This window comes from Neltuma alba, unplaced genomic scaffold (assembly GCF_004799145.2).
Source record: "Neltuma alba isolate B1F8T4 unplaced genomic scaffold, ASM479914v2 tig00011784_pilon, whole genome shotgun sequence".
In the NCBI taxonomy this organism is placed as follows: domain Eukaryota; kingdom Viridiplantae; phylum Streptophyta; class Magnoliopsida; order Fabales; family Fabaceae; genus Neltuma; species Neltuma alba.
Window position 1 is genome coordinate 1 of NW_021636407.1, and position 14,213 is coordinate 14,213.

Below are 14,213 nucleotides of genomic sequence, written 5' to 3' on the forward strand. Positions count from 1 at the left end.
TTATATCCAACCCTGAAGTTTTCGATGAAATAATACCATAATTATAAAGAGTCCGGAAATATATTAGGATTTGTAAGGGAACAATTATTTTTTATAGGTTTTTTTTTTTAATTTTTTCTCAATATTTTTTTATCAAGCCCAAAATAGTTCCATTTTTTTTTGTAATTATTTTGTTCTCGGTCTTATTATAATTTTGACTTAATGATCACCCAATTTCAGTCCAGCTTAGTTGAAACCATAAAAAAAGTTTTTCAGTCCATTGGATGATCTAACCTCATTCTCTAATCATTGATCAATGCTAGTACCTAAAAAAGACAGATAGAGCGTGTATAAATAATTAACGTCATATGGGGGGCAAAATTATTACATAGCAGAAAGGTTTTAGACAGGTGACAATAGACAACGATAGATTAGGAATATGTGACAAAACAAGAAATGTACTGTTGAGAGTTGAAAAAAAAAACATGAAACTTAAAAAAAGAAAAATTTTATATTATATTATGAGTTATATATTATTATTAAATGTTAAAAAGTAAAAAACAAATAAAATATGAAGCCCTAAGTCTCTGCCTCTCTCCAACCTCCAGTTTTTCACTTTCGTTCCATTCAGACAGCAACGGTTGACGAAAGTAGTGAATCGTGTTTTGCACTCTCACTGAAAGCTGAAGCTCTTGCCAGTCACCTCTCAGTCTCCGCTCTCGGCTGTTCTCTCATCTGCAAAGTGTGAAAGAAGCCCATCCCGATCCCGTCCCGTCTTACAGTCCTATTTTAAAGTGTTAGTGCTAACAAAGACATATAGAGCATATATAACTAATTAATACCATATGGGGGGCAAAATTATTACACAGCAGAAAGGTTTTGGATAGGTGACAATAGACGACAATAGATTAGGAATATGTGACAAAACAAGAAATGTACTGTTGAGAGTTGAAAAAAAAAGTGAAACTTAAAAAAATAAAAAAAGAAAAAAAGAAAAATGAGGAGCCATTAATTAGTTGTGGCAAACATGCACAATAAACTAAAAAGATAATAGCGCTGCACAAGGTTGGGCAGGAGGATCAAACAAGAGGATCGGTTAAATTGGACAAATTCATATTTTATATAGCTGTCATCATTATGTTTTGAAACATGGTACAAAAATTTAGTATACAATACTCCCTCCGTTCCTTATTATAAGAGATAAAAAAAACAGTTAAAATTAGTTAAGAACAATGAATGTGTAAAAAGTATATTTTTTTTTCCAAAAAACCCGCATTAATAAGGAGAGAGTATAAGAGAAAACAATAGTAAATTCTTAAAAGAAAGAGAAGTGGGAAGGAGAGAGAGTGTGAGTTGAAGACAATAAATATGGGTAAAATAGGAAATCAACACAAAAAAGTAGAGACAACTTTTAAGTGTCTCTTATATTTAGGAACATGCTATAAATATCAAATGTCTCTTATAATAAGAAACGGAAGGAGTAATTTTTTGGAATGAAGAGAAAGTTTGAAGTTTGAACAAAGAGTTTCATAGTTTATATATATTTATATATATGTATTCACGTTTTCATTTATTCTTTTTTATATATCTTTAAAAAAAGGAATAATTTCAAATTTTATTTATTTTGATTTCCCCAATCAAATCAAAGAAGAAGATAAATAAATGGGAAATCATGATTGCCATTTTATTTGCCTTGTTTGAGACGGTATTCAAAAACATTTATAAACATATTTTATTAAGATTTCTTTTCACATTCTTATTAACCTCCCTAAATTGATAACAGGTGAACTCATTCTCAATTTGTGTGATCCTTGAGACGCTCAACATTGAGCAGCGACCACAATGTCACCTTTTATAATTTGTACTTTAAATTATAAAAATTGTAAATAAAGATCATAAAATTTAAAAAATTATAAACAAATACTCATTCACAAAATTATTATTAAAACCTATATTATTATTGTCAAAATCCATAATAATATTGTAACTGGTCTCTATCTGTAATTTTTCATATTCCACTGCCTTTATTTGCAGTTTTTCCTTAAATCATATATATAGTTAAAAATATTTATATTAAACATTTTAAATTTAAAATACTTTTAAAACATTATTCTGTTTTTTTAATTTAAAATATTTTTTTAATGATATTTCTTCTATGAAAGGTTCCTCTCTGCGCATCAAGCCACCGCGCATATGGCAGCCTGTCTTTGGATTATCTTTTGGCTCATCCCACGCTCACTTAAAATGATGACTCAAATTTTTAAAATTTACTGACATTATTTTTATTTGTTATCTTGATTTAAAATCGATCATTTTCCATCATATTTATAATTGATATTTTTAAGAAATACTTTATTAACCAATATAATATTTAGTTTTTTTAAAAGCTTTATATACACCCAATCTCTCCATAGGAGATGAGATTATGATTGTAAACTCTTTATATATTTTATACATATAGTAAAAAAATTTGTTCATCACCCATGAATTTTCCTCCTTTTCCACGTTAAATTTTGTGGGTCATCTTCACTATTTTTTTTTTTTTTTTGTGTAATTTTTTAATTACTCAATTCTTTTCTTTTCTCAGCATTCCACGCACATATATGTGGGACCACCATGCCCTCTCTTTTCGAGGATATCCTTTAATTAGAGAATCCTTCTGCAAAAGACCTTTTTTTTTTTTTTTAACCTTGTCCTGACATAAAACTAACAAAATGAAATAATTGTTAATAATGAATTTGTTTCAGTATTTTTTTAATGTAAAGTTAAAATGTTAATATTATCAAGTTACAGAGCTCAAGTTCTTGATATTTTTTTTTGCAGTCAAGATAAATACACCTGCGATGAAATTAGAAACATTTTACAATATTAATTTATTAATAACCATTTTTTATTTTTAAATATATTATATTAATAAAGTATTTGTATAACCCATTGTTTATTTTTTTTATATTACAATTAAACACACTCACACAAGTAAATATGTCAATGTCAATCTTAAACTTAGAACTTCATTGAAGTGACGAGTGGTGTTGTCATTAGAACAACTAGCTATTAACATATTATTCATATTTTTTGTGAGATGCAGATTGGTAACATGCATATACAAGAGTGGGTAATTATCGTATTATGTAATTACTATTTGATAATATATGTAAGAATTTTGGCCAAAAAAAATATGTAAGAAGAATTGGAAGAGAGGAAAATATTAGGTTGTATTGGCTATATATAAATATATATATTATGTACTAAAATATAATCCAAGTTGCGGCACTAAATCAGTTTTAAAAAATTATACAATATGAAGAAAAATAAAAAGAAAGAATTACGAATTGAAGGAGACCTTGGAAATACATTAATATACTATAACTACAGTATACTTTTGTTACGATTTGAATTAATAAGGACTTTACAATATTATTTTAGTAATAATTATTTTTATTTTTAAATAAATATTATATTATTTCTTTATTCCTATGACGAATATTCTCACAAACTTTCAAATCTGACCTAATACGAAGAATATTATTCAGATACTCACCTACTCCGAGACAGACGATGTAGTTTTTTCCCCCTAACAATACACTCAGTCAAATTAAATATTATTTGAAAATTAAATAAATTATCTGTTTTGGTCCGAAAATTAGTTATATTCAAAGAAACAATTTTCCAATAATATTAAAAAATAGTATAATTCATCCAATATAATTTAAACAACACACACCCTTTCCTAACTTGCAAAGGCAAGATCGAAAAAAATCAGTACCGCAAACACAGAAGAAGTTTGAAAAATCACTGAAAACCAAATCATCATCAACTACAGAGGATACATATCATCACTAATCATTAATAATTCTCACAATGTGAGCGGTTCAAACAAGATTTTTGAACATTAACATTAAAGATTCTCACTTTAATATACTAAACAAAAAGGACTAAGCAAAGAGCTGAAGCTGAAACTGATACTGCTGCTGTCCATTTCTCTGCTCCCGCGGCCGACGACGACGCTGAAGATTCAGACGATGAAGACGGATAGGCACCTGTCCCATGCGGTGGCTTTCTGTAATAGAACGGGAAGTATGGCAGAATCGGCTCCGGAGGCGGTGGGGCACCATAATATCCACTGCCGCCGCCGCCGCCGAAGCCATACGGTGGTGGTTGGTTATAATAGGGGTAGTTATTATACCCAGTTGGTGGTGAGTATACTGTTCCGCCTCCGGTCTGTGGCAGTGCTGGGGTCACCGTGGTAGCTGTCGGAGTATTGCCGCCGCCGCCGCCGCCAATGGGAGGTGGGTAGCATGGATACGGGCATGTCTGGTCGGTCCTTGCTGTGCCTGGAAAAGTAAGGAGTACCAGGAAGAAGATGATGGTGAAGAAGTGTGTGGTGCTGAAGAAGGACATGTTTGGATGGAGAGAAAAGAGGGAAAAATGAGAAGAAAATGAAGGGGTGGTAGAGAGAGAAGAAAAAAACCCAAGTGGATGTGATGTAACTGAAGGATGTGGATGTTTTGTTGTGAGATGTGTGAATGAATAATAATGGATGAATGAAGATTGAAGATGAAGTGAAGAGAGGGTAGTGACCAGTGAGGGTATTGAAAAAGAAAGTTGGAGGCAAAGTGAAAAAAAGTGAGGAAGTCACAGGTTTAGGGCTTTCAAATTGAATCACTTTATTGACGCTTTGGTCCTTTTAAAGGACTCGTTAATGGAAGTTTGGTTTGATTTATGGCATATAATTGGTCAAGATAAAACAAAAAAGCAGTAGAGTAGTGGGTGGGGGCACATCAAAGATGTTGATTTTTTTTTTTTTGGACTTCAAAAACACTGTCAATATAATTGGGTTATTTTGAAAATCGTACATCCCACAAATTTTTTAAAAAAATTATCTGTATTATTCATAATTTTCTTAGCAGAATTTTTTATTAGAAAAATTGCAAAAAAAGACCATAAAATTAGAGAAATTGCAAATTAGGACCCATGACAGTATTAGCGTGTTTTGATAACAATTTTGTGAACCGGCTTCTATTTGTAATTTTTCTAATTTCACGGTCTTTTTTGCAATTTTTTCTTTTTTATTTGTTTTTAGATTGAGCCTGAAATCAAATGCAGGCCTAAGAATAAAAATTTGTAATGTCTTTCCCAAATTTAATGTTAAACTGTAAAACCTTGTATGGGTTATTCTCAGTAGTTCACCAAAATTACCGGTCCCTTGAATGAGCCAAACTAGTCAACGTCATTTAAAAATGCTAATGTGGCCTAGCAATTTGTAAGTTTGGAAGCATGGAAAGCGCCACGTGTTTGGAATATATACTCAATGAACAGTTGGATCCAGCAAAGTAAGTGAATTTCTTACAATACCAAACTTAAATTTAAATTTTAGTTGGAAAATGTACTCATATTTAATGTTCGTCGTGTCTTAGATGTGATTCTTGAGGTGGACGGGTGTTTCTGTGTGAGCGTTTTCCCTCTATATATAATGGTTTCTTTAAGAAAAAATTCTTTAAAAATACCATTTGAATTTTAAAATTTTAAATAAATCTTATTTTTTACACTTTAATAATAATTGATTACACTTGAACATAAATGAAAATATAATTTTATAATAATTTTTTATTTGAGATTTTAAAATTCAAGTTGTAATTTTATGGGATTTTTCCTTTCTTTAATGGAATTGGAAAATTAAAAATGCTTACCATAAAAACAAAAAGGATGATTAAAACTCGTGGGCCAAAGCAAACAGAATTACAGAACCACCATATATCACTTCCGGTTCTTATATAAGATCTTGTTTAATTTTTATTTAATCTTAAATATAAGACTTCAATCTACTTTGTCTCTCATATTTACTTAATTTTTTTCAAGATAATCTTTCTAATAATTATAGTTCTAGTTAATACACTTGATTAGTAAGGATATTTTAAGAAAGACAAGGACAAATAACTAACTCAACTTACTTACTTAATCTCCTCAAATTAGTCAACTGGCTCTTATAATTAGGATCTGTATATAAAATTTCCAATTTTCGGCTCTTCATGTTCAATTTGGGAGAGCCTTTTTGTATCTAAAAGTGAATTTGATCAACTCCCAATGATTTTTCACGTAGAATTAGGAAAATTCCGAAGCTTTATTCGGATAGTTTGTCCTTTAAAAAAAATCATAAAATAACCGTTCTTCAATATAGTATTCTCAGAATATTATATTCATACATAATTTCAGGGAAAAAAGTAAAACCCAATTACAATGTAAAAGTATATGACGCTACATAATACTCCTCCGGTCCTTATTATAAGACCCAATTTGACTTTTTATTTGGTCCTAATTATAAGACCTAATCCATTTTCTCTTTTATATTTATGCATTTTTTTTCAAGATAATCCTTTTAATAATGATAGTTTTAGCCAATATACTTAATTAGCAAGGATATTTTAGGAATAACAACACTTATTTATTATAAATAACCAACTTAACTTACTTCCTTAATCTCCTCAAATAAGTCAATTGGGTCTTATAATTAGGACCGGAGGAGTATATTCTTTTAACTGAACCAATCCCTTCAGGTCGTACATATTACTATCTCCAATTCTAACTATGAGACCTCGTTTTCTTATAAATAGGATTGGGGGTAGTATTAGTTAATCAAAACCTAATCGGAATTAGTTGGGTGCTCTTACGGTTATATTTGGCATGTAACCTTGGTAAATATGGTCTCATTTTTCTTCTGAAAAAATTATTTCTTCTGGTCCCTAATTATACAACAAATTTATATAAATTAAAAAAATAATTAAGGTACTCATTTGTTAAAAATGTGTGTTGGTTTTTTTCTTACAATATCGTATTTAATCGTTTGTGTTTGAATTTAGAAATGTCACTTGATGGAAACACTCTTAATATATATAATTAATATGGATAGTTTGAGGGAAAAAAAATAAATGTGAAAGATAAAATAGACTAAAATTTTATATTTAATATCAAAATAAACTTCCAACTAGCTCATATACTTGAAATTTGAGAGTAATACTACGCTTAGTCTTTAATGTAAGACCTATTTAATTAATTTGAAAAAATAAAGAAAGTTATTAAATTACTTTAAATTAAACTATTTATATTTATCGTTTTTCTTCAAATTAATTTTTCTTATTTATAAATTAGTATACAATCTAATGATCCATATAAATATTTTAGACAAATCATATAATATATATTATAATTAAGTAATTTAGTAAAAGTGAAATTTGGCGAAAAATGTCTTGATTGGTTCGTGATTTTGAAAACGAAGACTTACTTTGAAGCAAGAGAGCGGGTACAGCCACCACTACTGCATATGTCCAAATTGGTTGAGCCTTTCAAACCACTTTCAGTTTCTTCTGTTTTTGTCCTTCAACTGCCCCGTATTCGTTTGGCAAAACTTTGACATGTGTGTGCCTATATATATAATTTGACAAACAAACCCTTCATATATTTCTTTTGGTATAATTCAAAATAGGCTTAAGTCATTTGAGACTTGAGACTAATTTCTGTCAGGTCAAAACTATTATTTTTTTTAAAAAAAGTTAATTATAAATGCCAATCTAATACATTATGTTTTTATGTGCTTTGGTGAGGTTTATGAACATAAGGACTTGTTATTCAGGGACAATAAAAGAATAATAAGATAATGGATTTTTTTTTTCCCATAATCTGCCGAGTTCATGTTGCATATCTTCCTCACTTTTTTTTGGTAGGAAAAATGACAAAAAAATACTGAAAATTACTAAATGTTAAATAAGAAGTGTCAACAAAAATTTGTTGTCATTTATAAATTCAGTGTTATTGGTACTAAATAAAGTGTTGTTACCAAATCTAATTTGAGATTTAATACTCTTCCGTCCTTAATATAAGACCCATTTAACTGATTTGATTAGATTAAGAAAGTTAGGTAAGTTAGTTAATTATAAGAAATGTGACACGTTTTTCCTAAAATACCATAATCATCTTTCTTAACACCTCATTTCCCTCTTCTACTTGATTATGGTTGAGGAAGTATTCATAGGGGTAATTTAGAGAAAATTGATAAATATGAGAAATGGATCTTATATTAGGATTAAAAGCAACTCAGTAATTGGGTCATATATTAAAAGGACGGAGGAGTAATTTTCAGCTTCTTTTTTTGTCATTTTTTTTGGTATTTATTTATTTTTCCGATCTCGTGTACTTCTTTTATGATCTCCATGCCCAATCTGCTGCATTGCTCCTTGGGCCTCACGAACTAATAAAATGGGCCTTTGTTTTTGTCTCTTTGGGTCTGATCCATCTGTATCATATTTTTTTGACAATTATCATTTACGTTAGTATTTGAAATTGATCTAGTGGTTCGGACCACGCTCATTAAAAACAAAAATATGAAATATTTATCTTAATTTAAGTAATCCAAATTGATTTCAGGTGGTTTAGATCTAATTTTAAATATTTTTTACTTTAAAAAATATAGAATTTAAGATGAATTTACCTCATAACTGAAACTTTTAAAAACGTAAATTGTTATTGAACAAAAATTTAAATTTTGTTCATCCATATTAAATTATAGATGATATAAATTTCATCATAAAACATGATTTTTACTTGTTCCAATTTGAGTTTTTAGAGTGTACGTGCGATCATGTTTTATTTATGGAAATAAACGTATTATCAGTATTAAATGAAGTCATAAAAAAAAATCACCAAACATCAACTAACTGTTTGGTGAAACTATCAAAGTTCATATATCTTTTTGTGGTGGACATTGGACAGGTGACACCTCACTTCCATCACAACCATGACATTGCCCACTCACTAGTCTCCACTTTTGAGTTTAATCACCATTAACTCCCACTTAATCAAAACACTAATTCCATTCTTAAGCTTACTGAACAATAATTAGTTTGATTCACTGGGGCCATTTATCAGTTAGTTTTTGTTAAAGACATTAACTACTACTCACCTATTTATTTATTTGTCAATTTTTATCATTCTCAATGCATAGATAGGGCCAGCCTACCCTCTAACATCATTGGACAATCCTTATCTGTAATTTGTACTTTGTATGAAGTTTTTTTTTTCTTAAAAAAAAAAAACAAATTCAAGTTGTTCATAACCTATGCATTTTCTGATTTCTTCTAAATTTTCCCTTTCCTTATCAATTTGTTTGGCCTGAATCCATTTTTGTTCAATAGTTATATTCAAGTTTATTTTTTATTTTTATGACATGTTACGCTCAAACTTAGATCTTGGAACAATTTAATTTGACATTATGGAAAAGTAATGAGTGAATTGATCTCCAATTCCATCCAAATATACATGGATCCACGCTAATTAACACCCCATATAAAAATATATATATAGAAAGACCCTACACATAATTGTGAAAATAAAAAGATAAGAAGCACTAATTGCTTACATGTTCGACAGCAAATTCCAGAAAGATGGTTATTGGAGGACATTGGGATCACAAAAAAGGTAAGAAAACTGAAGAAAGCAATAAAATTCTCCATGTAGATATCCTAAAAATTGAATCTTGATTACATGTAAACCATAGTTTTCCTGAATTGATCTCTTCTATATATTACTGCCTCGAGAATGATCAGAAGTGGTATGAGTATGATGGCATGATTAACTGATACCTCACGATCACCAAAAGCCCAGAAGCAAGGTCACCAAGCCCGGCAATACGGCTGCCGCCGGCAGAAAACTCCGGCGACTTGCGCTGTTGAAGTTCTCATCCACCGGATACAGGTTGCTGGGAGGACCGGTTATGTAGATGAAAGAAGGGGGCGGTGGCGGTGGCGGACAATACTGTGAAGGTGATTTCTTTGGGGAAGGAGGCGGCGGAGATGGCGGTGGAAGCGCAGGAGGAGGGGGTGGTGGAGAGCTGTAGTCACCACAGGGCGAGCATTTCCGATCGCCGGCCGGCACGGTGGTTTCATCCAACTTCCTAGAAGAATACACGACTTGGAGAGGAACAGTGAGACAGAGAATGAGGAGGAAGATGAAATTGAGAGCCATTGGAAGCTGAATTTGATGCTCAGAAATGAGACTGAAGAATTGCAAAACTTAGGAGATGTGGGTGTGAGCTGTAATGTGATGAAGTTTGGTTTTAGAGAGAGAGAGAGAGAGAGAGAGAGGGATTTCTTTTCTTACGTTACTTGAGGTGCATGGGAACTTTAAAAAGAGCAAAATGCCTTTGGAGTTAAGTCTGGTTCTCTTTTTTATAAATCAAAATTGAAAATTGTCATATATATGGTATTTTAATTTATATTTTTCCAATTTTTTAAATAAATTTTACATTTGGACAGTTGAAATTTGACATTTTATTAAGTCTGCAATGTGAGTTAATGATATTTATTGTACTCTACCATCCATTTGATATAGATTTATTGTTGTCTTCTTTTGCCACCAGATTTATTGTCATCTTATATCCACATAACTTCAGTTCAATCAAAGAATTTTAAGATTATTTAATGTGATTTATCTCAAGTTTGGACGAACTTTTTAAGCGAATTATGTTTCTTTTCTGCTGGCACAAGTGGGTTTAATGTTTGATTAACAAATGATGGCCTTTCATATCTATAAGTTTTTTTTTTGTTTGGATAAACTTTCATATCTATAAGTTAGTTCCAGTTGTGAATTAAGAAGCTTAAAGGGGAAGTAATCGATGCAATGATCAGCAGCAAAAAGGTAGTTTGAGGATTGAAGTGAGAGATAATAGGAACCATAATCATAGGTTGCAAAAAGGGAAAAGGCGATTCCTTCATTGCCCCAAAAACAGAGTATTTAGACCCTTTTTTTGTTGTTCTGAAAAAATAATGTGTGAAAAAAACAGAGTATTAAAGCATTTTGAGGTGAATATGGTGAAGGTTTTATTATTGATTCACATGACAAAACCTTCTCTTTTGGGTATTGTGCATGTTGCCACATGCATGATCCATCCCCTGCTTCCATCAAAACTAGCCATATCATTGACTATCCTCCCATCCATTATTATTCTACAATAGAAAATTAAAATCTTCTGTCCTTTTGAGATTAAAAAAAAAAAAGCTTTACATTCATTGTAATAGAGTTGTTTTATATAGAATTCCTATTGAAAGAAGCTATGTATTTAGTATCTGACAGTATCTCGAATAAGATTATCTTCAATAAAAAAAGATTTGATCTAAAAAATAATTATTTTTAGGAAAAATAGTAAAAAAATGGCTGAAATAAAAAAATTGTAAATAACGACTCATGACAATATTAGTTTAAGTTTTGACAATAATTTTTATAAACCGGTTCCTGTGTACAACTTTTCCATTTCGACAGTCTTTTTTTGCCATTTTTTCTTATTTTTATATAATTATATTATATCAAATAGACTAATATATCAAGTCGAATCCAAATATTGTCTTCAATTGAGAGTAATATTTTTAATATTTTTTTTAACATTTTCATTATTTGACCTCTTTAGGTTTACTTAAGGGAACTGAACCAATCAAAAATTATGTTTAAGATTCAAAGTTGATTTAAATAAAGAAAAAGAGAAACAACAAATGAGGTGTAAATATTAAGTCATAGATACATCAACATTGTGCACATGCATTTGATTCTAACCATATATAATAATAATGAGGGCACATGCATACATTTCCTGTATATACACCGACCTTGTCTTGTCTTGTAGGACTCTTAAGTCATAACCCTTCAATTAGAAGGAGTTATAAGTCACCATCCCACTGGACTTGTGTACCTTTTGAGTCATCCCAATTCACACTTCCCTTTCTCATTGCCCTTTATTCTTTTTTTTATTTTTATTTTAAATTTTTGACTTATTCTTCTCACCTCTCTGTTTGTGTGTGCATAAATAAAGCAACAATACTTCAAACCTCAAATTTTCATGAAAATTTGACCCCCCTTTTTTTTGGGGAGATTGACAATTAAATAGAGTGTTTTAACTATTGTTATAATTGAATTAGACTAATTAGTCTGATTAGAAATGAGTACTCAATTTTGGTTCATTTTGGCTGGCTCAAAAAGGGAAACAATTAATTGAAAACCAAGCAATTTGGCCAATCAATTAATCATACGCTTCTTTTATTTTTTTTCCTTTAATATTGTAAGCATATTTAATAAAGACTGTTAGGGAGTCTTGATCATGAGGTGTTCAATATGTTTCGAATGTAGTGTTTGTTGAGTTGGGTAAAATTAGAAAAGCTAATATATTTTTCTCCAAAAGAAAAGTGTTGGGGCATCCCTTTAAAAAATTAAAAAAAAGGAAATGGAGGGAGAAAAAGCAGACAAAAGGAAAATGAAAAGAATGGATTCCCTCACCGTCCCATTTTTTATAAAGGCATCTTTGTGATGTGTTGTGAGAATCCCCCTTTTGATCTTTTGGGTCCATTTTCCTCACTCAGACAAATTAATAATTTTATTTTTTATTTTTAATTTAACAATCCCTTTTGGGAGCTTCTTCACACTCGTAAGGAATAATGCTCTCTGTTCTCTTCCATCCCCATGATTTATTTTATTCTATTCGATCATATATACATATCCAATGATGAAGGCATGAAGCAGACACCATACTTTTCTAATGATTTACAATTAAGCTTTTTGGCTCGTGTCACTTGGAATTAGTTAATTAAATAATTTCTTAGTCATATTTTGCACACAGTTAATTATACTGCTCTCCATTTGAGTTTAAAATTACCAACAAGACAAAAACATACACTTCAAACATAAAAAACGGAGTTGACCTTTTGTGTGCTTGGGAAAAAAATTCATTTTTATTTGGGCGCTCAAATGGGTCGATTGGGTTGTTGCGTTTTAGGTGACTGAGGGTGTGTTTGGATGAAACCAAACCGTGGTTTGGAAAAGTGATTCTGGAGAATAGATTTTGGGGAAAATAAATTCTGTGAAGAATAGATTTTGTAAAAAAGTGATTCTGAGAAGTGAGAGTGTTTGGATAGTTGTTATCAGAAGCACTTTTTATATATACAAATTACTAAAAAAAAGACATAAGTTAATATGATAATTACAGAAAAAATAGATTTTATGATATATTTTAATTTGAATGAATAAAATTGTTAATAATATGTTTTTTACCAACATAATTAATAATACATAAGATAATATAATTAATAAATAATTAATGTGTATATATATTTATAAAATATAAGATTAAATATATTTATAAAAAAATATGTTTATAAAAAAAATAACAAGATACATATCATATAGGCCCTTACACTCTCCCTTTTTTCTCCAAAAGCAAAAAAAATTTGCTTTTTCCAAAACCATGGTTTTGGTTTTTGGAGGGGGTGTTTGGGTAGATTATTCCCCAAACACACCCTGAGAATGGATTGATCTATTTAAGGGCCTGTTTGGGTATCTCAAAACCGTGGTTTCAGAAGCACTTTTCCGCAAAACGAGATAATCTCCTTCACATATTTACTTCGTAATCCGTAAAAGCACTTCTGAAATCATAGTTTGGTTTCTATCCAAACACACCCTAAATAGAATTAGATTTTCAACTTTGACCCCAAAAACATTGATGCCCTTATTTTGGGCTGACGTGATGGAAATTAAATTGAACGAGCGCGCCCAATCCATAAAATTTAAACAGAGTAGTACGAGCCCAAGTTCTTCACAGGCCCAGACCAGCCTGCAATCACCCCTCTCTAAATAACAAGAAGTTGAGCTACCAATAAGAAGTTAGATCTAGCAGAAAAGACTAATCCCTCACAACATGACGAATCAAGATTCAAACATCGATTGGAAAAAGTATCCACATTTAGTACCTGACAATGCCTCGACTAGAATTACAGAAATACCCACATTTAGTACCCGATAATATTTCAAATAGAATTATTTCTAATAAGAAGACATCTCTGCTTTAACCCAAAAAAAAAAAACGAAGCTGAGCTGGTCCAGTTCTACTACTTAGGGTGTGTTTGGGTGACACTCCAAACCATGGTTTGGGGACCCAAACCATGGTTTGGGGTGTCAATCACCCAAACACCCCCTCTAAAAACCAAAACCATGGTTTTGGGTCAAAACCATGGTTTTGGAAAAAGCAAAATTTTTTTGCTTTTGGAGAAAAAAGAGAGAGTGTGAAAACCTATATGATATGTATCTTATTATTTTTTTTATAAACATATTTTTTGATAAACATATTTAGTCTTATATTTTATAAATATATATACACATTAATTATTTATTAATTATATTATCTTATGTATTATTAATTATGTTGG

At 30.5% G+C, this 14,213-nt stretch overlaps 2 protein-coding genes across 2 annotated transcripts; both read right to left on the reverse strand.

Moving 5' to 3' along the window:
- Positions 1-3,683: 3,683 nt before the first annotated feature.
- LOC114717977 (postacrosomal sheath WW domain-binding protein-like) lies at positions 3,684-4,590 on the reverse strand. The gene has a single exon (XM_028903224.1). The coding sequence runs from the start codon at positions 4,378-4,380 to the stop codon at positions 3,901-3,903; it is 480 nt and encodes a 159-aa protein (XP_028759057.1). The 5' UTR covers positions 4,381-4,590; the 3' UTR covers positions 3,684-3,900.
- A 4,769-nt stretch (positions 4,591-9,359) lies between these two features.
- LOC114717975 (leucine-rich repeat extensin-like protein 2) lies at positions 9,360-10,109 on the reverse strand. Its single transcript, XM_028903223.1, has one exon. The coding sequence runs from the start codon at positions 9,991-9,993 to the stop codon at positions 9,619-9,621; it is 375 nt and encodes a 124-aa protein (XP_028759056.1). The 5' UTR covers positions 9,994-10,109; the 3' UTR covers positions 9,360-9,618.
- Between the last annotated feature and the right edge of the window lie 4,104 nt (positions 10,110-14,213).